Source organism: Musa acuminata, chromosome BXJ1-1 (assembly GCF_036884655.1).
Source record: "Musa acuminata AAA Group cultivar baxijiao chromosome BXJ1-1, Cavendish_Baxijiao_AAA, whole genome shotgun sequence".
Lineage (NCBI taxonomy): Eukaryota > Viridiplantae > Streptophyta > Magnoliopsida > Zingiberales > Musaceae > Musa > Musa acuminata.
Window position 1 is genome coordinate 15,380,085 of NC_088327.1, and position 21,639 is coordinate 15,401,723.

Sequence of the window (21,639 nt, forward strand, 5' to 3'; positions counted from 1 at the left end):
GAAATAAAAAAATTCACGTTTGCACTGGTATGAAAAAAGCTAATAGAACAGCCAAGACAACAGTGTTCAGGTCTTGCATGCTTCATCCACAAAACACTGTTCCCTCAAAATAAAAGTTATATAAAGGTTAGATCCAAAAATTGTCTATTTTTAATGAGCTATGGACTTCATAACCTCTGACCCAAAAAAAGAAAAGAAAAAGACAAAAGAAAGTACCAAAGAAGCAGGAAATGAAGTTTTTTTCCTGACTGAATTTCCAGCCAAAAATGTCAACCTAATCTGCCACACGTCCAAATTCCTCATACAGGGAGACTAGAAATCCACCTAAGTTGTGCGTCAGCATTTCTTAATAAACTTAAATCACCAAAGAGCAATGGATTTGCTTGTTCTTGCCAAAGAGCCAGATAATGCACATCAAACCTGTTTGTCAACGGAAAAGCTGATGAGTATATGATGGAGAACAATACAACTCACACCTACGTATGCTTACCACACTCAAAACAAGTCAAATACAAAGTCCTCATGACTGAACAGCCAGCCTCTGAAGATGCTCACAGAATATTTGAAGGCTAACATCATTAGTGAAGATGACATCAGACCCTGGTGCAACCTCATGGGCAGAGTTATATGTAGCTGATGGATTCAACTTCGCTAACAGAAATCTTGCCTACAAATTAAACAAACCACCAGATTGTCAGCAGCCAGGCTGTGGTAATACTGAGCACAGTGAACAAACAATATGAACTTCATATGTTACTTGATCTACCATATCTAGGGTGTTCCAACATTTTGCCAACAATATCAGTATATTTAACATGTAGAAGAGTTGTAGCATTTGCTATTAAAGAAATGCTTATCAAATTGTTTATGTTGTGGTCAGAGACTGACATCAACATAATTAGTAACCAAGTCGCAAGCAATAATAATGTCCTGGAATAGCATTCGTCGAGAACAAAAGAAAATGGCATATCAGATAAATAATTATGATAGCACAATATAAAGCAAACTGAAAATATACCTGTGAGCCATGGTGATCACAAATAACTAATCTGGGGACAGGGAAACGATTTTTGATGATAATCTGGGCATCATCTTGGGGAGCTTGTAACAGCTGAGCAAAGACCTGTTGATGACAAGAAAAAGAAGAAATTCATTGGTGTGTTATTCATGGCAAAAAAGGTTCACCAACATTTAAATATCTTTCTTAAGCCTAACAAACCTATATGAGGTAAATAAATAAATTCATACACATGTTCTATTTGCCTTTTTCTTGACATTAATGGCTCTTTTATATTATACATGTCCACTACATGCTATATTTATGCCTTTACTAAACATGCAGTAATCCACGATTTGTCTAAATGGCACGAGGCAATTGCAGAAGAACCGACTTGAGTTAGTGGAAATGCCATCCTAAGCCAAAGTTGTGTTAGGCCAAGATTTCAAAAAAACATCACAACCGGTACGAACCAGGCACTAAATACCAGTACAACAGATGACCGGATCACAGACTCCCCATTTCTGCCAGATCGGGTCCAGTTCAGGGTAATTATATAATAACCGCTAACAACCCCCCCCCACCCCCCCCCCCCCCCCCCTCTCCATGCTCTTCTTCCTCCTCTTCTTCTCCATATACTCCTCCCCCTTCTCGGCACCACCACCACATTTACCACCATATAGTATGAACCACACCTGTACTGGTCTTTCCAGGGACCAGTCCAGGGCTAGTGCCCAGGACCTCGAACCATGTTCACAACCCTGATGTAACCACCACTTGGCCAAAAAAATAACACAGAGATGAGATACAGTACACAGAATTATTAAATTATGATGACAATCAAATTGATTATCACCTACTAAAAACCCTTTGCAATGTGGTCAACAACGCTTGTGATCTTAAATATGTTGTAGTACATTTCCATCCTCTCTAAATATAAGCCTGCATACATTGATCCTCTCCAACCCCATGTTGGCAGGAGCCAGCCTCTACCCTGAGTACGCCTATTTTTACATTTCTAACATAACAAAGAACCATACGTAGAGCAGAACAATAGGGCAATTTTAAATCATAGAATAAGTTACAGCTTTATATCCCATAAAATTGACCCTCCAAGCATATTGAATCATTATAAGTTAGATTTAGATTAATAAATAATGAAAAAGAATAAAGTGGTCCCTGATATTTTAAAGTGGAAATAAAAATATAATTTGGGTAGGCAATAGGGTCACAAGTAGTTTAATATATTAGGAACATAACTAAGAAGCCTAGTAAATTGTCAACAATAGCATTAAAAGATATATTCACCCGGACCTGTACATACCAGCCAGTATTTACTGGTCCAAGCATGAATCTACAGGCTAACCACCAAATTTTAGACAGTCCACATGTGGCACATCGCTTTCTTTATTTTTCTTTTTTTATTCTACATACAATATTTAGTTTAGGTTTCAGTTAGTTGATATAGAAGATCTTTTTCTCAATATTTCTTTATTTTCTTCAACTATCATTTTAAAGCCAATTTCCACTTCAAGCTACAGGTTGTAAATACATGAAGAAATATCAAATACAAGAATTTGTAATTAAACTGATTGCAATCATTACTGATTATATGACTGGACTAAAAAATACATCAAGTTACCTGATGCTCAGGCTGGTTCTGGTAACCCATGTTGCGCCATTGAGCAATGGTCATCCCATGAAAGATAACAACACTGAAGTATGCATCTAGCAACAATATACGTTCGGCAGATATAGAAGCGACATCCAATAATGCAGGAGAAGGAGGTGAATTAAAAGAATATGAAAGAAGTGAAGGCTGTATCATGACAACAGAATTGCTGATGCTTTCACGATTCAACAACATGCGGAAATAAGCAGTTTCATCAGGGCTATTGTTAATAACCTGAAGAAACAATGTTGAGAAGAAATTTAGAACTTGAATAAAATTTTGCAAAACTGAAAAGTGTCAATTTCAAAATTCACCAATTTTGAAATTCTTGGAAATAATCCTAAGAACGTGCCTGTACAAATTGTGAGCGCCTCAGATTGAACATGAACTGTGGGAGGATTGAGAAATTTGGATTCAGCGTAAACGAAGCAGGGTCATCTTTTCGATAATCACCAAATCTTGAACAAAAGCGGATAAGGGATCTATCCAACCATCGTGTTGCATCAAATTCTTGCTAAAAAGCAAAGATATATCATATTCGTGCTATGATAACCAAGAAATCGTACATAGCAACTAATACTATACCAAGCAATAAAAATCAGGGTTCTTGTCACAAAAATAAAACATCCAGTTGCAAATATGCAAGCCTGTAGCTTACCTCCATCTCCATTTTCAAGGACACATATCTTGCAAAAACAACAGCTGCAGTTTCCTGATCAAAACCTTCAACCAATTCCTATAATTGTACAATGTCCAAAAATCAATCAAGTGGCCATTATTGTTCTAATAATATGCAATAGTCATTATTGTTCTAGTAATATTCAATCAAAAACTGGAGATCCAATAAACTATCTTATGACAGTAGCATGTTAAAGGAACATAACAACAATTGGATTATAAACTAACATTAACCAAGAGCAACATGTTTTATGTTCTCTCACGGGGTTTTAGAAAACTTGCAACCATGCACATTTACATCGAAGAAATTGGCAAGTGCCAAATAGTTGGGACAAAAGGCTTGCTTCCATTTCTCCTGTTATAGAATCCTGATCCAAATTTGACCAACTCACCAACACTTGATGATTAAGGACAGGTGAAGAAACCAAATAAAATTGATTTTAGAAAAAAGCATATGAACTAAATCCTCATAGCCAAAACAGCTAAAAAGATCAGATTTGCAAAAAAAAAATATTTGTTCAAAAAATGGTAAAGAAAACTGAATAAGAAAGTTCAAGAGACAAACCATGATGTCTTGTCCTAGAAGGCAGTATGTATTTACCTTGTCTATCTGATCTTATATTATGCCATGTAAGAGAAGGTTTCCACAACTAGCCGGGATTCACTGGGCTCAGCCCAGCATCATTAGATATATCAAGTTTTAGTCAAATCAAACACCTATGTGCTAGTGACCACATATGGTGTGCTAGTGGGTGCCTGCATTCCCAGTGCTCCTCTTGTATACCATATTGGCAACATGGCCAATATAAGTGGCGTTTGATACACCAAGTTTTGACAAATTTCATTAAACAGGAGTCGCCTCCACATTTGAACCACAAGGCTTTATTTATCTACATCACCTACATATTTATTTACATCACCTACATATTAAACAGAAACCAAATCAAACAGATCATGGTGATAAGTAAAGCAGAAGGAAATACTTAAGTCAAACATCAATTGCTCGCTAACCAGGTATGACATGCATGCACAAGTCAAAAACTTCGATTACTCACAAATTAAGTCCTCGCATGACTTTTGAACACAACTCTCAACAATAAGGATTTTCTTATGTGTATTTAAGTAAAACATGGAACAAAATTGTTTCTAACCAACCTCTGTGCAAGAACCATCCACCCATCTTCTAGTGACAGTCGTAACCCGTAACCTCATTTGACCTTCAGGGCCCTGATAACTACATGCCAATGACATTATCTGATAAAAAAGTTTTACTTTCAAGTTACAAACAAAACAAAATGGACGAGGGGTTATACTTGGTCAAAAACTGTATATATAATTGTGGATTTGGAATTCCAGATTGGTTTGGCCGTTCACTTGGTGAAATTTCAAAGAATACCGTCAAACAAGTAGTCCTATCAAGACCACACATTTTCCATGAAGTTGTATTTCCTTGGCCTACAATAGTATCGGCACAAAGAGCTCCCTTCTGCAAATGTTACTGAATTAGCAATATGCTTTAGAGATATCAAAGTTCCAAAATTTTCAAAATAAAAAACCATATAAGTATGCATCTTATGTCCTCATTAACACCAAGATCCAAGATAACCTTCTCTAAAGATGTACATGGTCCAATAACTCCCTGAATCTTGATGTCCTTTGAACAGTTGATCTCAAGTGTGCCACTGGACAAATTAAGTAACTATAAGAACTAATGTCTTCAGAAGATACGGCACTAACAAAATATAAAAATAATTAAAACAGGCGATAGAGGCAAAGTTATAAATAATACTGAGAATCAACTGCAATTTTCAAATCCAGTTTTGTTGGATACCTAAAGTTACAAAAATAAAAGTGGAAAAAAATTGCTTTTCACTTAAGCAGTCCAATGGTCCATCGATTTAAGTGGACATGTGGTCTTAGGTTCCATTGATCTTAGAAATACTGGAGTAAGATTTGAACTGGATGAAGAAGCTTGTGAGGTTAAAAACCAAACTAATTACCTACTACTGGTGTTGATCCTCATTCATAAATATTAGACATAAGGTCATTTACAAATTTAATGAAGAATGAATCATGTTGCAATTTTCACTTACTTCAACAGCTATCAACAAGTATGCAAGTCCATTCCTGTTGATAGAAACATTGCCAAAGTTTCCAAGTTGAGTCAAAACCAGAACAAAGTCAATTATGATACCTGACTGATTTTTTTTGTTTAGTTTTGGTTAAAGCTGATAGACATACGATACTTCAAAACTGCCAAATCAGACCTAATTTAGATTCTCAAAAACTATTTGTAATTTGAGCTTGTTGTAGCTTCCACAACGTTCTGGCCTTGATTTAGATGTCAACTGGTTCATACTGGAGACAATTGAGATCACTTCCTGTATATAGCTATTTCAAATTTTCGTTTTTAATGTAATATCACTGTACGTATAGGAGTGAAAAAAAATTACTTAAAAGAAAGACCAAGAGACTGCTCGCCATCTTCAAAAATTCGTTTGAAGGAGTCTTTGAAAACTGGGTGTCCAAAACTTTCAGCAAGAACTACAAGTCCGCCCGTTCTCTCCACTGCTACTTTCATCTCTGCAAGCCCAACCTGGATATATACACACAAAAAAGAAATTTTTATGAGTTAATAAAATTAGCACATAAGAAAATCTTTTAACCATAGGATTATGACAAAATCTCCTCAAATCAAAACACACGTATACACACAAGAGAAGAGAGTGACAAAAATGGCAGCATTTTGTTACTGACAAGTCAACTTTCTGCAGGAAATTTTGCAAAATACATTTGTGGAATAACTTTCAGCCAATTGCTCACAGGCTATTTTATAGGAAAAAGAGGTCCTGTTGAAATTTAGACTTACTAGACCAGCCTAGTTCCACATTAGTTATCAAAAATATTGGGAAACACTCAGGTAATTTTCAACACTTTCTTGTCACAAATTTGTTACTAAATAAATGTTTAATGGGATAATTTAAATAAGCTCATTATTGCATTCACTTATCATGCATCAGAGCACGTGTGTCAAACTAATCAGTAGTCATCTTTAGATGATAAAGTCATTACCATGAAAGCCACATGTCTATAATCAGTCATGGAGGAAGATGACAGGTCTTTAGAATGGATATCACCAAGCTGAAGCGGGCAAAAAGCAGGTTTATCTCATTGTGTTTGCATGCATGGTACATAGTTAACGGTGTCCAGTGCCAAGAATTATGATCTTAACAATTCATTATCAAGCTTATATTATCGATGTCAATTAGACAAATTGCATGTACACATTACAATACAACTAACACAAAAATGTTACATCAGAAAAGTAATAGAATTATAATAAATGATGTCCAATATTCTTCGCATAAGGATCCCATATCCATTCATACTCATACCGGTCAACTGTTTAACAGACTTACACATGGCACTGCAATGACAGTAGTCTAGTTGTGCCATGTATCCATAATAATCTTTAAAGCATAATAAGGTCTCCTACATTATTACAAAACAAGTTGCTAATACAAAAATAATTGACTCAAACCTGATCAACTGCAGAAGCAAATAGGTCCAACACATGGCCCTGGTTAACTAGCTGCTTGGCCAAATTATCATAAAATTTAACAGCTTTGTGAAAATGCGGGCCTGCATCTTTATCAAGATCTTTATGAGAGCGCACTGACTCTGAGAAATCTTTTGAGACAATCTGCAAAACACAATTTGAGTGAATAAACAGAATGTTTGAAGGAAATTAGCTTGAGGATGTAAATGATGTAAGAATTCTGAAAATCCAGAAAACAATTAACATTAATATCTTTAAAACATATGAGAGACCTCAGAATACATTCTTTCAGAAAGTTATGCAAGGAAAAATTAGTGTAGTCCATTACATTCTTTCAGAAAAATAATTATTATGCACAAAAAAGAAACTAGGATAAGGTAATCTAACACAAGGTACTAAAGAAACCAATCTCAATGACTCAATCTACAAGAAGCATGATGCTAAGTAAATTTACATTGAAAAGGCACACTAACCTTGAATAACACAGATGCATACAGAATAAAATAGGAAAAAATTAATTCGGCCAATACAAGAACCATAAATTAGTTGCCAGAAGTGAAAGCGGGGGTAGGTGCATGTACAAAGTCAAGTAAACAGCAAAATTCACTAGGAGAATCGACCAATTCCTTCTCAATCTCTCCCGTAGACCCAATCCCTCCCTCCTGACAGTAACAGCAACTCAACTACTGATGGCTGCCAGTGGCAGGTTCCTCTCCTCTTCCTCTTCTTCAGAAATCCCTTTTCTTTTCCAAATTGGGATACCAGGAATCCTGACACTGGACATCAGGGGTTGCGATTCATAGACATGTATGCTTCTGAATTACAGGAATGCAATTTTGAAGCATGTACTCAGCCGTAGAAAGGCGCTTCTGGCTGATGGTCCTGGAATGGATCATAATTTATACAAGGCTAAATGAGAGCACATAACAAGATAATTGGAATGTAGGCCAAAACTTTGTAGCACTCCTAAGCCTCATAAGGATGCTTTTCTGTGAAGATGAAGGCACTAATCTTGAATAGGAATTAGCTATAAACTAGTCTAAGCTTCAACGTAAACTTACCAACTAATGATAAACAAAGGCATGCTTAAAGAATTTTCACTGAACAAACACAACTTATGCTTCTAACATAACAAACCACAGAATTTACAGTAACCATCAAGTCTCAAGATATGGCAAGGTGATTATTTTAAACCGATGTAGAATTTACAAGAATAATGGCTTATTCTGGAGAGAGTCATTCGGAATAATATCAATTAAATGAATTTCACATCTTACAACAAATTGCTTCAAGCTAATAATAGTAGCCAACATAGGCACTTCTCACTTTCAAAATGCTAAAAAGTTGCAGAGTTCTCTCACATGGCATCTAATTAATCATTGGAAAAGACGAGCCCCAGCTTGTACAACAAAAGTGGTATAGTTATGATATAACCCTTTTAATTATTATCATCTAAAACAACAAATATAAGGATCTTCAACTAATATGGATCACTTACTTTTAAAAGGTTTGAAGTCCAGCAATCCAATCAATAAATCCCAGAATAAAGTTTGAAGATTATGCATGAAAAAAAGCAAGCATCTTTACCGTGCCAGGGCCCTGAGTACATGGCCCACCAACCAAAGCTATGATGCGAGCCCCAGTACCAGGCATACAAGCTCCCAGCAAGCCAGAAGCAACATTTAGGGCAACCCCTGTGCAACGTAAAGCACGATTCCCTGCTTCAACTGGCCACTGATCTGTCTGCAGCTCATCCAACAACTGGGACAGAACACAACTAAAATGTTTACCTCTAAAACAAAAAGAAAAAGACAAATCAATCAACCAATTTGGGAGCAAAGATTGAATCTCACCGAACTGAGAGCGTACTCACAATCTGCTGCCGGGAGCAGGAACCTATTGACCGATCCAGATGGATGAAACCCATTGGCTTGCGGCACCTTGGGATATCCCGGCGCTCCAACAGCGGCACCATGGCGGACGCTGGATGCAGAGAGCCCAAGATGATCCAATATCTGGTCTTTGGAGATTTCCTTGGTCCCTCTGAACACGAAGATCTTGGACACATCTGCGAACCCTAGTTCGTAGAGGTGGACCTGGGTACCGAAGGTGACAAGCCCAACGAGGGCGTGATCAGGAAGCAGACCAATGGCCCGGCGCATGGCCGACTTCACGAATCCCAGCTCCTCCTCGATGAGGCAGGTGTCAATGACAAAGAGGAACACGGGAGGTGGCGGCTGGGGTGAGGAGGGGGCGGAATAGTGGTCGAGGGGCGGTGGGGCGTACTCGACGGTGGTGCACTGGGGGTACAGCTCGCCGGGGACAACGGCCTCGCTGATGGCGGCGTAGTGAGGGGGGAAGTGGTTGCGGGAGAAGCAGAAGGGGCAGATCCAAATCTTGGCGGCGAAGTCGACACGAGCGAAGGGGTTGAGAACCGCGGAACACGGCGGCTTGCAACGGAGGGGGTTGTAGGGGAGGACGAGGAGAGACGGGGAGGCGCGGATCGGGGCGATGGAAGCGGCTACAGGGACGACGCACTTGCTCGCCTCCAACTTGGAGCGGGGCCAATTGTTCCAGGTCATGCGGACGCCGTCGGGTCCGTCGGGGTCCGGGGCGGCCGCGGCTCCCGCGCCAGCGAGGTCCTCCGCCATGTAGATGTAGTGGCGGCAGCAGCGAGGCGGCGGCGGCGGAGGTTTCTCGCCGGCGATCGGGAATTCGGATGGCTTGGAGATTTGGGGGATGGAGGGAGTATTTATTTATATTTTACGTTATTCATTTCCTCCATAATTAATTCCATTAACGGTTCGGGTTTCATCACCCGGATCCGAACTACTTCTTGTGGCTAACGGACGTAACTTTACACAGATTTGGGCTTCAATTGGGTGGGCGGTTGCCCGAACCCGACTCCACCAATCCTATGAATGCACTGATTAGGTCATTAAGATATCTGACTAAATCTTCATTTAATGTTTATGAGAGATTTGAGTGAAATATGACGTTGTTGGGTTATTTTGAATGTGACCAAATGAATTTTTTTTTCTTTTTCTAAAAAAAATATATTAATTATTCATAAGGTAAGTCCCTTTTAAAAAAAATTGATTGACTTTAACAAAATTAGTCATAATATTTATAATATATTTAATTACGTTAATGATTTGTGAAGAGGACTTGAATATAAAACTTATGGCTATTTTACTAAAAAAATATTTTTTTTATTTTTTAAAAGATATTTGATAAGACCTTACGATTTTATCGCAGAAGAAGAGAAAAAAAGGGATAATCATTTTAAGGAGATCGGCCTCTTGATCACTTCGAGGGGATCGACCACCTAGGATTTGCAAATAATATTCCATATATGATAAAAATAAAACATGTAAATCCATATTTATAGAGTTCTCGATTGGAACTTATACTCTAAATAAATAAATCTCAAACAAACCTTTATTCGACTCTAAACTATTGAAAGCTCAAAAAATAAAAGGGATCCTAACAATTCCTCCCCCTTCAAATCAGTCTTGTCCTCAAAGTTGAGCAACATTAAACTCTGAAAGCTTCTCTTTTAGCACTTCAGTCACAAGATATATATTGTACATCACAACCCATTGATCAAGTAAGTAGGGTCTCCACTTCTTGATAGTATAAGCAATAAGTCGACCTTCCGGTGTCATAGCCATTACTCATCATTTTCATGCATGATGTTAAAACTTTGATTATGATATCATTTATTATTTCATGATACCAAATATTCATTATTTCTCATGCTTAAATCAATATTTCGATATCAATCGTCATTTCTCCCCCTTTGTCATCAACAAAAAGAAGAATCATTCAATAATAATAATGCAAGTGTTTAAAAGCATGTCAAGTAAGTTTTACACCAATTTATCCAAACTAGCAAGAAATGAGAAATTAAGTAAAAACTTTGATGAAAAAGAGAAGCTAGCATTTTTGCCTAGGAGCTTTTTGGTTCTTCTTAAGTGCAAGTTTCTTTATTCCTTTGTCATAAAAAGATAAGAAGAAGAGGAAAAAGAGTAAGGGAGGAATTCATCGTCTACAAGAAAATCAAGAACCAATTTCATGAAAGGATTTGAACTAAGTCAAATCCATAATAAATGAGTTTTATTGAATCAAGCTTATATTTTAGCAAAGAGAAAGGAGGATCAAGATTTCCATATAAAATCAAATCTCTATTCTTGCAAATGATCATCACATATTAAAAGTCAATGAATAAAAATTCTTCTTTCGTGAGAAGAGTGAAGATGAATTCATTGGGAAAGAATCATCAAATGAAGGATAAAAAATCCATGAATCAAACTTCGTAAATTAAATCCCTTTTCTTATAAATAGAAGGAAGAATGATTCATAGGAATTGTTAAAAAGATCAAGTCATCAATCACAAAAATCTATGAATCAAGTCTCAAAAGAAAATTCAAGTTACGAAGAACCGAGAAATCCGAAAAAGGAATTTATGTATTTGGAAGATTTAGCATGCCTAATTCTCTTCTAATGAAATTAAACTGTTCCTCGTTCAATGGTTTTGGCAAAATATATGCTAATTGATACTTTATATTAATAAATTCTAAAGATACGTCATGATTATTAATATGATCTCTAATAAAATGATGCCTAATATCAATATGTTTAGTTCTAGAGTGTTGAATGAGATTTTATATTAAACATATTGCACTAATGTTATCATATTTTATGGGTATGTTTTTCAAGTGAATTTCATAATGTTCTAAAGTGTTCTTCATCCGGATAACTTATGCACAACATGCACCTACTGCTCTATATTCTGCTTCAGTTATATTTGACAATCAACAAAATCAGCATCGGTATAAGCAAGTAACTCAAAGTTTTTGGAATTAGGACACCATAGACCTAGAGTTCCTTTTAGATATCTAAAAATCCTTTTAACAGCTTTTAATTGAGATTGCTTAGGATTAGATTGAAATCTCTCCATCCGATGGCTAGTGGCAGTTGTGATCTTACTTCCACATCTTCCCTTTATGATCATCTGCTTTCCATTAATAAGAAAATTCATGATTAGTTTAAAAAAATTCTAAAAAACATCACCCATGGTTGATAGTCATTCAATTCCAAGCATCACTTTGAAGTCTTCTAAGGGTAGCAAAAGAAAATCCACAAGCAACTCTTGACCATGTATAATCAATTTTATCTTCAAACACTTGTTATCATAAGTTAAAATACATCCATTAGCGACCTTTACTTTGAATTTGTAATAGCATTCAATGTTGTAGGTCAATTGGTCATCAATCTTACTATCCATAAAATTGTTAGTACTACTAGTATCAATCAAAATTGTAATGGACTAATGTTCCAAAGTTCCTCCAACTTTCATAGTTTGATAAATTAGTCGATTCATCAAAATCAATGCTTTTATAATCGGAGTCCACATTGTTAGCTTTCGGTTCCTCCCTATTTGGTTCAATTATTAGAAGTTGTCATTGTTTACGTCGATGCTCCTTACTCCACTTTTCATCACAATACCAACACAAACCCTTCATTGATCTTTTATTGAGTTCTTCTCATATTTATAGGGAAATCTAGGGGCGACATCACATGAGCAGCGAAAAAATAGAAACAAATACCTTAAATTTCCCAAAAAAGGTGTTTATCATCATATGAAGATTAGTGCGTAAAAATCCGTGAAACTTAAAACCAATAGTGTTTTAGCTATGGAGATCGTATATCTCTAAAATCCTATAGATATGTGGGAGAGGATGAAGGAGGTCAAGCATCATCCTCTCTAGCGGTGATTCACACAGCAGGGTTGCAATGACGCCCCTCAAATCTCCACGCCTGCTATTTGAGGAGGAGAATGTGAGAGGAGAATAGAAGGTGGCAATTAGGAAGTCCCAACTATGTGTCTTTGATTCTCTCCTATTTATAGAGGCTCCGAGTTAACTTAATCCTAATGGATCATGTCCCATTGGGAACTGGATCTCCATCCAATTACCCAAGCCTCTTAGACTAGTGGGTCTCTACCCAATAATCTCTTATTAGCTCTTATTGGATCTCATCCATGAGATCCAATAATTCATGAGCTTATTGGATATCCAACAAGATAGGGGCTTCGACGAATATCTTATAACCGAATCTATATTTGTCACAATGCGTACTATATGTGTGTGACTCTTTAGGCCCAATATCGAGCTAGCTGTGAGTCATACCTGTCAAAACTCTTTCTGGCTCTGTGAATTATTATCTTCGTAATAATTCACTTGACTCATTGACTACGGATGTACTATATCACTATACCGAAGTCCTCAGACGATACAAGAGAACTCAATCCATTAGATATATTTGTTCTCAGTTATCATGTACCTATAGTCTCTCATCCATCCAATATCTCAAAGATCGCAAGCTAGATATAGTGCTGTCAGACCCATACGGTTTTCTCCTCGAGTCTCGCTCTAATCAGATTATCCCGGAGTCTCTCACAATCCGAACAACCTTAGCCAAGAATTTGTCCGAGCAAGAACACACAAGACATTCCTCTCTTGATACTGAGAGCGGATGGTCCTCTATTGACACTCAATAATCGTCGTAATGTTGACAGTCACTCCTAATGATCGATTATACTAAATCTGGAACTTTCAAATCTATAAGTTCGATATCAAAGAGTTGAGTACTCATATAGGACATCATTGGTGTCTCAAGTCTAAGGACTAGATACACCATTGAGACTACGAAATCGTTGTCTAACAGTAAGGTATCATCAACTATCTAGCATTTCGTAAGTGGATCAATCAGTGAACTCATTCTCCAATGAGCACCTGCACTATATCATTAGCGTCCCCACATAAGCAGCTATGAGACCAGCCGCCTCCATCATATGGACGAGTATATAGTATACAAGTCTATTTGGTTATCTCGATGTCCCTCTTGAGTAACCTATGATCAAGATTATTTATGGTCTGTGTTTAAAGGTGAATCAGTTTAATTATCGTGATCTCATCATGATCCGATTCTCATTTCACAAATCTATGGACATCACAATATATTTATACAACAAGCAATATAAAGTAAAATAATAATAATAATAATAATAATAATAATAAAAGATTATGTGTTATATCACACGTGTCATCACTCACGTAATTGACTTACAGGGCACCAATTACTAGCAAAGTTAGTCTTTGGGTGTTAGAGTTTTGGCTAGGAATAGATGAGGCTGGTGGTTTGCTAATCATCTGTTTATTAACACTTCTAATTTGACGATTCTCCCTGCTAATTGTTTCCTTATGTAAATGTGCAACTGAGATTACAACTATCATAGTACGGGGTTAGCGAGCTTTGACTTCACACCAGATATCTAGATTAAGTCGCTTGATAAATGTTCCCACTAGTTGTCATTTAGATCAATTTCTAACTTGATTTGATAATTGTTCAAACATGCTATGATATTTTAGCATTGTAGATGTCTAACGAATTTTAACGAGTTGCCCATCAACATTCTCGTATTCAGATGATTCAAAGCGAATGAGAAGCCCTCTCTTGAATTATTCCTACGAGAGGACCCTATGGTAAGTTTCGTACTAATCATACCATTGTAATTGGATTGAAGCTATTTCCACCTTGGATTCTTTTAGAGTTCTATAAAAACAGAAAATTTTTTCTGCCATAGAGATCCAACTAGTCGGATCTCCATCTTCCCATCTTGGGAATTCCATCTTAATGCGTTGGTAGCTTGTATCTTACTCTTGGTTCCTTTTTATTGTGTCTTCCAATCGATTTAATGTAAGACTTGAACTTTCATCTTGTTGAAACATGCTAAAGCTCTACAATAGACTCTTTTTAAAATCATTAAGGATTTCTTGCATTCGGTTCTCAATTCTGGTTTCCAATGCTTCTAATTGGGCTTTCACTGAGTTGTTGGTAGCCGTTACATATGACTGCAGATTTGTAATCCTCAACTCCTATTTTTGGTGTTGGGTCAAGGGCAATAGCACTGCCCTATTCGGTGCTACTGTTGTGACGTCGATCAATGGTAGCACTATGAGAATGAAGGATTGCTACGAGGATGCCGATGAGGAAGCGGATGTCGAGAGCAGTGTGAGGGTTTGTTGTGGTCACTGCGAGGAGGATATGAGGGATCACTGCAATGGTGTCGAGGATGCTACTAGACACTAAGAGCATCATGAGGGCTCGCTGCTATCACATTAAAGGTGCTTAGCTGTAGGCAATGATGGTGGCATGGGTAGTTGCTACGGAAACACCAAGGATCGCGGTTGGAAATTAGCGACGATAGCATGGCTGGAAGGCGATGGTGTCGGTGTGGGGAGTTACCCTATTTCTATCATTGCTAGGAGGAAATGATGATGCCAAGGTTGGGAGGTAGCAATGGTGCCGCGGTTGGGAGCAGCGTCACCGAGGGCTGCGAGGCAGAAACGATTACTTGGTCAAAGGGAAAGAAATGATCGCTCGGCTGGGAGGGAATATTGGCGATGATCTCTCAATTGGAGGGATGAGGATTAGTGAGGGGTCGCTGAGGTTAGCAAAGAGACAATTGCTTGGCTGGAAAGGAATGTTGAGGGTCGCAACTAAATATGGGATGAGGCACGACTGAGGGCGACTGCGATAGAAGGTGGGATGAGGCGTGATTGAGAGTGACTGCAATGGAAGGTAGGATGAGGCACGACAAGGGGTGAGGAAACACTGGCAGCGAGAACGATTGCTCGACTGGGAGGGAACACCGGCGGTGATCACTCGGTTAGAGGGGTGAGGATCGACAAGGGGTCGCCAAGGCTAGGAAATAGATAATCGCTCAGTTGGGAAGGAATGTCGAGGGTTGTATCTAGAGATGGGATGAGGCACGACTGAGGGAGACTATGGCAAAAGGTGAGATGAAGCACGGCTGAGGGCAACTACAGCAGAGGGTCGGATGAGGTGCGACTGAAGGCGATTGCATAGAAGGTGGGATGAGGAACTACAATGGGAATACCGAGGATTAGGAGAAGCGAGGGGTCACGGAGGCTAGGAAACAATGGAGATAGCCTTGCCCTTTCTCATTCAAGCGGGATGGGGTGACTATCGGCTTTTTTTTTTTTAGATGATGATGGCTGCTGCGGCAAAGTGACATAAGAATTTACAATGGGAATGTCGAGGATTACTGCTCTGATACTAGATGATAAGACCATAGGTTTTTATTATAGAAGAAGAGAAAGAAAAGTAATGATCACTTTGAAGGGATCGACCTCCTTGATCACTTTGATAGGATTGACCTCCTAGAGTTTACTAAAAATTAGAATAATATTCCATAGATGATAAAATGAAATAGGTATATCTATATTTATAGAGTTCCATCTACGAGTCTATTAGGATTTGGACTCCTGATAAATAAATAAATCTCAAATAAGCCTCTATCCCACTCTTATTGAACTAGATAATCTCAATAAAATATTATTCAATGCTCAGAAAATAAATAGGATCCTAATAATATTTCTATTTTTATTTTTTCTCTTGTTTCAAATAATAGTGATAATGATATTTTCTTAATCAATTTTGGACGGTTACAATGTCTTAGATTCATTTATAATATTTTTCAAATGATATCCTTCTTTCAAATAATATTAAAAACATCTCTCATCATCCGTATTGACACTTTTTTCATTAGTTTTTATCATCAATTTTGGACTATTGCAGTATTTTTATTTAGATCGTTTATAATTTTTAATAATATTATAATATTTTTATTGAGGTGCTAAAAATATTATAAAGTTATTATAAAAACACTATAAGTGATATTATATTATGTCTCTTTATTTGTTATTAATCATAGACCACTAGGATATCAAATCTTGGCTTGAATTTGGTTTGATTGAGATTATGAATCCATTTATATCATTTATATTATTTTAAAGTAGATTTTATGATTTTTTATTATGAAAAAAATACTATAACATATAAAAACTGTAATTGACCCAAAAAATATATTGAGATTGATGTAGGGATATTTTGAATATTATTCAAAATAGTGACACCATTTGAACAAATGAAAATTAGAACACCTCTTGAAAATTTTGTTTTTTTTTGTTTTTCAGAAAGATCATTTGCAATAAATAAATCAAATAAAACGGGCAGAGGTGGAATTAAAGAGCCATTAGTTCCATCCGGGAATTGAACCGACTCACGGCATCACATTGTTTCCATCATCAATAAATATTCTCTAACCTCCTCCCTGTTCAGCCGTTGGCCCATTCGATGCTCTCTTCTCCCCCTTCATCCTACTATAGAAGACTACTACACCTTCTTCCCCTTCTCCGATCTCCCCTCCTCTCCCCAACCCTCACAACTCATCGACGCTTCCAAAGCATATTCCGAAGAGAGTTTTATGGATGAGATTGTTCTTCTCCCTTGCTCCTCAACTTACTTTTTTTATTGAGACTCTCGTATATGATAACAGAGAGATTTCCTCAACTGCATAGCAGATGAGATTTTCTCAACTATATGAGGTAATCTCTCTGCTCAGTTAAAGAAATCTTATCTTTCACCATGTATAAATAAACTTCATATGATACTAGTTGAAGTATGCTTTTCTTCATTCTTTTAATTCTTCATGGTATCATATTTTTCACACATGGCTTTATACCAGTGAGGAGATTTTTAGGCTTGAGTAATTGTGGTGGGTTTGGTGATAGCATGCAGGTCGAGAACCTGACATGGTTTAAAGATACCACTTTTTGAGCATGTTGTCATTGGATGTCTAAGAACTAGAAGTTGTGGTATTGGTATGGGTGGTGGAGAGGCATCGATAGGAGTCGGGATATGCTAAGATACATCAGTGGTACTAGGTAAAGAAAGTTATTGTGATTCTAAGGATATTATGTCAGTAGTAGGGGAGGCTTGTGAAAAAGGAAGATGAGAAGGAATGGAGGGAGTGGGAAGCTGTTGAACCGGGAGACTGGATGGTATACTCCAGTGATGTATATTTGTTAGAGTGGCTGGTATGGTAGGAGACTCGTGGTTTTGAAATGGAAAGTCAAACTCCACAAAAACAACATGACGTGAAATAAAGACTTTTTTGAATTTTTGGTTCGTAGCATTGAAAGACATTATGTTCAAGAGAATATACTATGAAAATATAAGGTGTAGATCTTGACGCTATCTTATGTGGGGCATAGGGTCGTAGCCATGGATAACATAAACAACTAAATATTCGAAGTTTTTGAAGGTTTGAGGATTTAGAAAATAATTTTTCAAATGGAGACTGATATTAGAGAACTGGAGTGGGCAGACGATTAATAAAGTATACGACAGTTTGAAAAGCTACGGATCAAAAGGTTGCTAGCATGGAGGCTTGATGTAGAAGCGTGAGACCAGTTTCTATAATATGTCGATGTTTGCGTTTAGCAGAACCAACTAGTTGAGGAGTGTGTGGGGGTGACTTAAGGTGTTGGATACCATAGGTTGAGAGGTAGAATGTGAGAGCTTGATATTCACCCCCACCATCAGAGTATATTATTTTAATTGTAGATTGAAAGAAGTTTTCGATCAATTTTTTAAAGTTGATAAAAATTGTTGAAACTTCTGACTTATGACGGAGAGGATAAATTCATGCGTACATAGTAAAATAGTCCACAAAAAAGACATAAAATCTAAACTTGTCAAAGGAAGTGACGGGAGTAGGACCCCAAACATCAGTATAAATAATTTCAAATGGTGTAGAACATGATATGGAATAAGAACCAAAAGGGAGTCTATGACTTTTATTACTGAGACAAGCATCACAATAAAAGCTATTATTTGTAGAAGTAGAAAGAGAATAACGAGAAAGTAATTTATTTTGGATAGAGAGAGAGAGAGGGATGACCGAGATGACGATGCCACACATCGATTGGAGCTGCCATAGGAGTAAACAGTGGGCTGTTTGAGTTGTGGAACGGACGACCATTCATAAACATTGTCCTTACTCTGACCTTGGACTAAGGATACCCCTGTGTTCAAATCTTTGACAAGAAAAGAGTTAGGAAAGAATTCAATAAAGGTATTATTTTGTTTGCAAAATTGAGAAATAGAAATAAGATTGCGTTTAATGTGAGGTGCACACAAAGCATCATCGAGTGTAAAAGTTGTGGTAGGTGAATTAAGCATTGTGGAACCAGTATGAGTAATAGGAAGTCCTTTATCGTCACCGATAATGATGTCATCATGTCCATTATAGTTGTTGTAGATCGACAAATTCTGTAGATCAGAGGTAATGTGGTGGGATGCGCCAAAGTCCATGATCTAATTATGATCAGTAGTGTTTGGAGTAATTGCGAGATTTGCTTGAGGCCAATGTGATTGTGCAGGAAGTCGGGGTCGAGATTGACAAACCTTTGTAGAGTGACTGACTTTATCACATAATTGGCAGACAATTCTCCGTTGATTTATGTGTTGAGGGCACCAGGACTGTTGATGATTGAAGTAGCCACCTTGGTTGTCGTGATTGAAATGTTGATGATGTGGAGGAGGGGTTTGGTTGGAGCTCAAAGGTTCAGAAGGCATCTTGGTTGAACATTTGTTGATAGTCTTATTATACTGATAGCCCCTCCTCGTGGATTTTTGATTGACTTGAGCCATGATGGATGGTTCTAACAATTTATCCTCACGCTTGAGATATATCTCAAAATCAGTCAGCTTGTCGTAGAGTTTTTCGAACGACACTGGTGAATCACGTGCCCTATTGCTGCTGCCGGTTCCTTGTACTCGTCTTCTAAGCCATTGAGGATATGGACAGTAACTTCTTCATCATTGAGGGAATGACATATCAAAGCCAAGTTATCGATAATAATCTTTATGTTGTGTAGATAATCAATAACAATACTTCCCTCTTGTTTTGTTTTCATAAGTCCGGATAGGAGACTAAGCATGCGAGTTCGTGAACGATTTGCCATGGTGGTTTGCAACTTGCACCAAGCTTCGACAGCAGTGTCACACGAAGATATGAGTGGGGCGAGGGATCCAATGACTGAAGCTTGAATTGCTTAAAGAATAAGACGATCCTGACGTAACCATAGTTTGTGGTCCGGATTTGATACTGGACTGGATGCTCCTGGGATGTTGATCATCGCTGGTGGACAACGAAGAGAGCCATCGACATAGCCTAGAAGGTCATAGCCAAATAAAATATTAGAAAATTGAGCACGCTAGGATGGATAGTTGCCACATTTGGATAATTTGAAGGGGATGAGGGATGAAGAATAAAAAAAAAATTCTGCGATAAGGAGGAACCAAGAGTGTGTGCTCCCTACGATGCAAAGTCACCAAATGCGTTGATTGGGCCCAACAAATGCTTGGCGCTGCACCGTAGGCTTGGAACTTGGTGTGGTAGTCGTGGTCAAGATTGGAAGTAGGGAAGCTACCATCGAACGACCGATTGTGGGCGGCGAGTGGGGGGGGCAGATCCACCTAGGATCTGGAAAAGGGGGACTGCCACATACGAGGAGAAATTTGACAGCAGTGTGATGTCGGACAGTAAGAATTTTTCTCGACGTCGACTCGATAGGGGTGTGCTGCAATAGCAGCGATGGCTCCGCACAATTTCTGCTATGATACTATGAACTCTAGTACCATTTCATCCTACACAAAATATCATTGGGTGTAAATGGGTCTTCCGAATTAGGCGGAACCCCGACGGGTCCGTTGCTTGATATAAAGCACGATTAGTAGCCAAAGGGTTTTATCATCGACCTGGAGTTGACTTTATAGAGACTTTTAGTCCTATATTTAAACTCATAACAATTTGACTTATTCTAAGTTTGGCCATCTCCAAAGGTTGGCACTTACGACAATTGTACGTTAACAATACCTTTTTACAGGGGACTTTAACTGAAGATGTCTTTTTGCAGCAATCCTCTGGCTTTGTTCATCACTAGTATCCAAAACATGTTTGCAAATTACAAAAGGCCATTTATGGACTCCGTCAAGCTCCACGAGCTTGGTATACTGAACTTGGATCGTTTCTGATATCAATTGGCTTCATCAACTCCAAGTCTGATACCTCTTTATTCCTACGACAACAACATGGAAATACAATATATCTTCTAGTATATGTAGATGATATTATTGTTATAGGCAATGATCCCTTAGAGATTCAGACATTTTTAAAACAATTGGCTGATCGATTCTCCCTTAAATATTTAGGACCTTTGAGCTACTTTCTGGGAATGGAAGCAACATTTACATCCTTAGGTCTCCTCGTCTCACAGAGAAAGTATATTCAAGACTTATTATTAAAGACAAATATGTAGGATGCGAAATAAGTTGTTACTCCTCTCTCTACTAGTGAATTACTCAAATTATGTGATGGTAGCCCTACCATGGACTCAACTCAATACCGACAAGTACTTGGCTCCTTACAGTACTTGGCTCTCACCCGTCCAAATATCTTATTTGCAGTCAATAAATTATCTCAATATATGCACCAGCCTTCTGCTATGCATTAGTCTACAGTTAAACGAATTTTGCAGTATCTTAAAGGGACCCTTAATCATGATTTCTTTCTCCGCAAAACCACTCAACTTCATCTTCATATTTTTGCTGATGCTGATTGGGTGAAAAACTTTGATGATAGAACCTCCACGTTAGGGTATGTGGTCTTTCTTGGGTTTAATCCAATCAGTTGGAGTGCTATTGCTACCGCTGTTACTGAACTCAATTGGGTCACAAATCTCCTCAAGGAACTCAAAGTCAGCTCTACCCATACTCCTACAATATATTGTGATA

The 21,639-nt window shown here is 37.8% G+C and overlaps 1 protein-coding gene across 1 annotated transcript; it reads right to left on the bottom strand.

The window, feature by feature from the left end:
- Positions 1–9,650, bottom strand: LOC135676075 (protein transport protein SEC23 E-like). The gene is made up of 13 exons (XM_065186877.1): positions 8,760–9,650; positions 8,494–8,667; positions 6,889–7,050; positions 5,801–5,943; positions 4,954–5,029; positions 4,661–4,833; positions 4,503–4,581; positions 3,328–3,405; positions 3,022–3,183; positions 2,640–2,903; positions 1,019–1,123; positions 491–667; positions 1–420 (listed from the first exon to the last, which is right to left on the bottom strand). The coding sequence occupies exons 1-12, from the start codon at positions 9,555–9,557 to the stop codon at positions 521–523; spliced, it is 2,361 nt and encodes a 786-aa protein (XP_065042949.1). The 5' UTR covers positions 9,558–9,650; the 3' UTR covers positions 1–420; positions 491–520.
- Between the last annotated feature and the right edge of the window lie 11,989 nt (positions 9,651–21,639).

Bases quoted from the DNA above. Each gene is read 5' to 3' on its own strand.
- LOC135676075 (XM_065186877.1), bottom strand. From the start codon at position 9,557: ATGGCGGAGGACCTCGCTGGCGCGGGAGCCGCGGCCGCCCCGGACCCC. The intron at 7,051-8,493 runs GTAAAGATGCTT...TGTGTTTTGCAG, and splicing joins GTACTCAGGGCCCTGGCACG to ATTGTCTCAAAAGATTTCTC. The intron at 5,944-6,888 runs GTTTGAGTCAAT...GTATATATCCAG, and splicing joins TTGCTTCTGCAGTTGATCAG to GTTGGGCTTGCAGAGATGAA.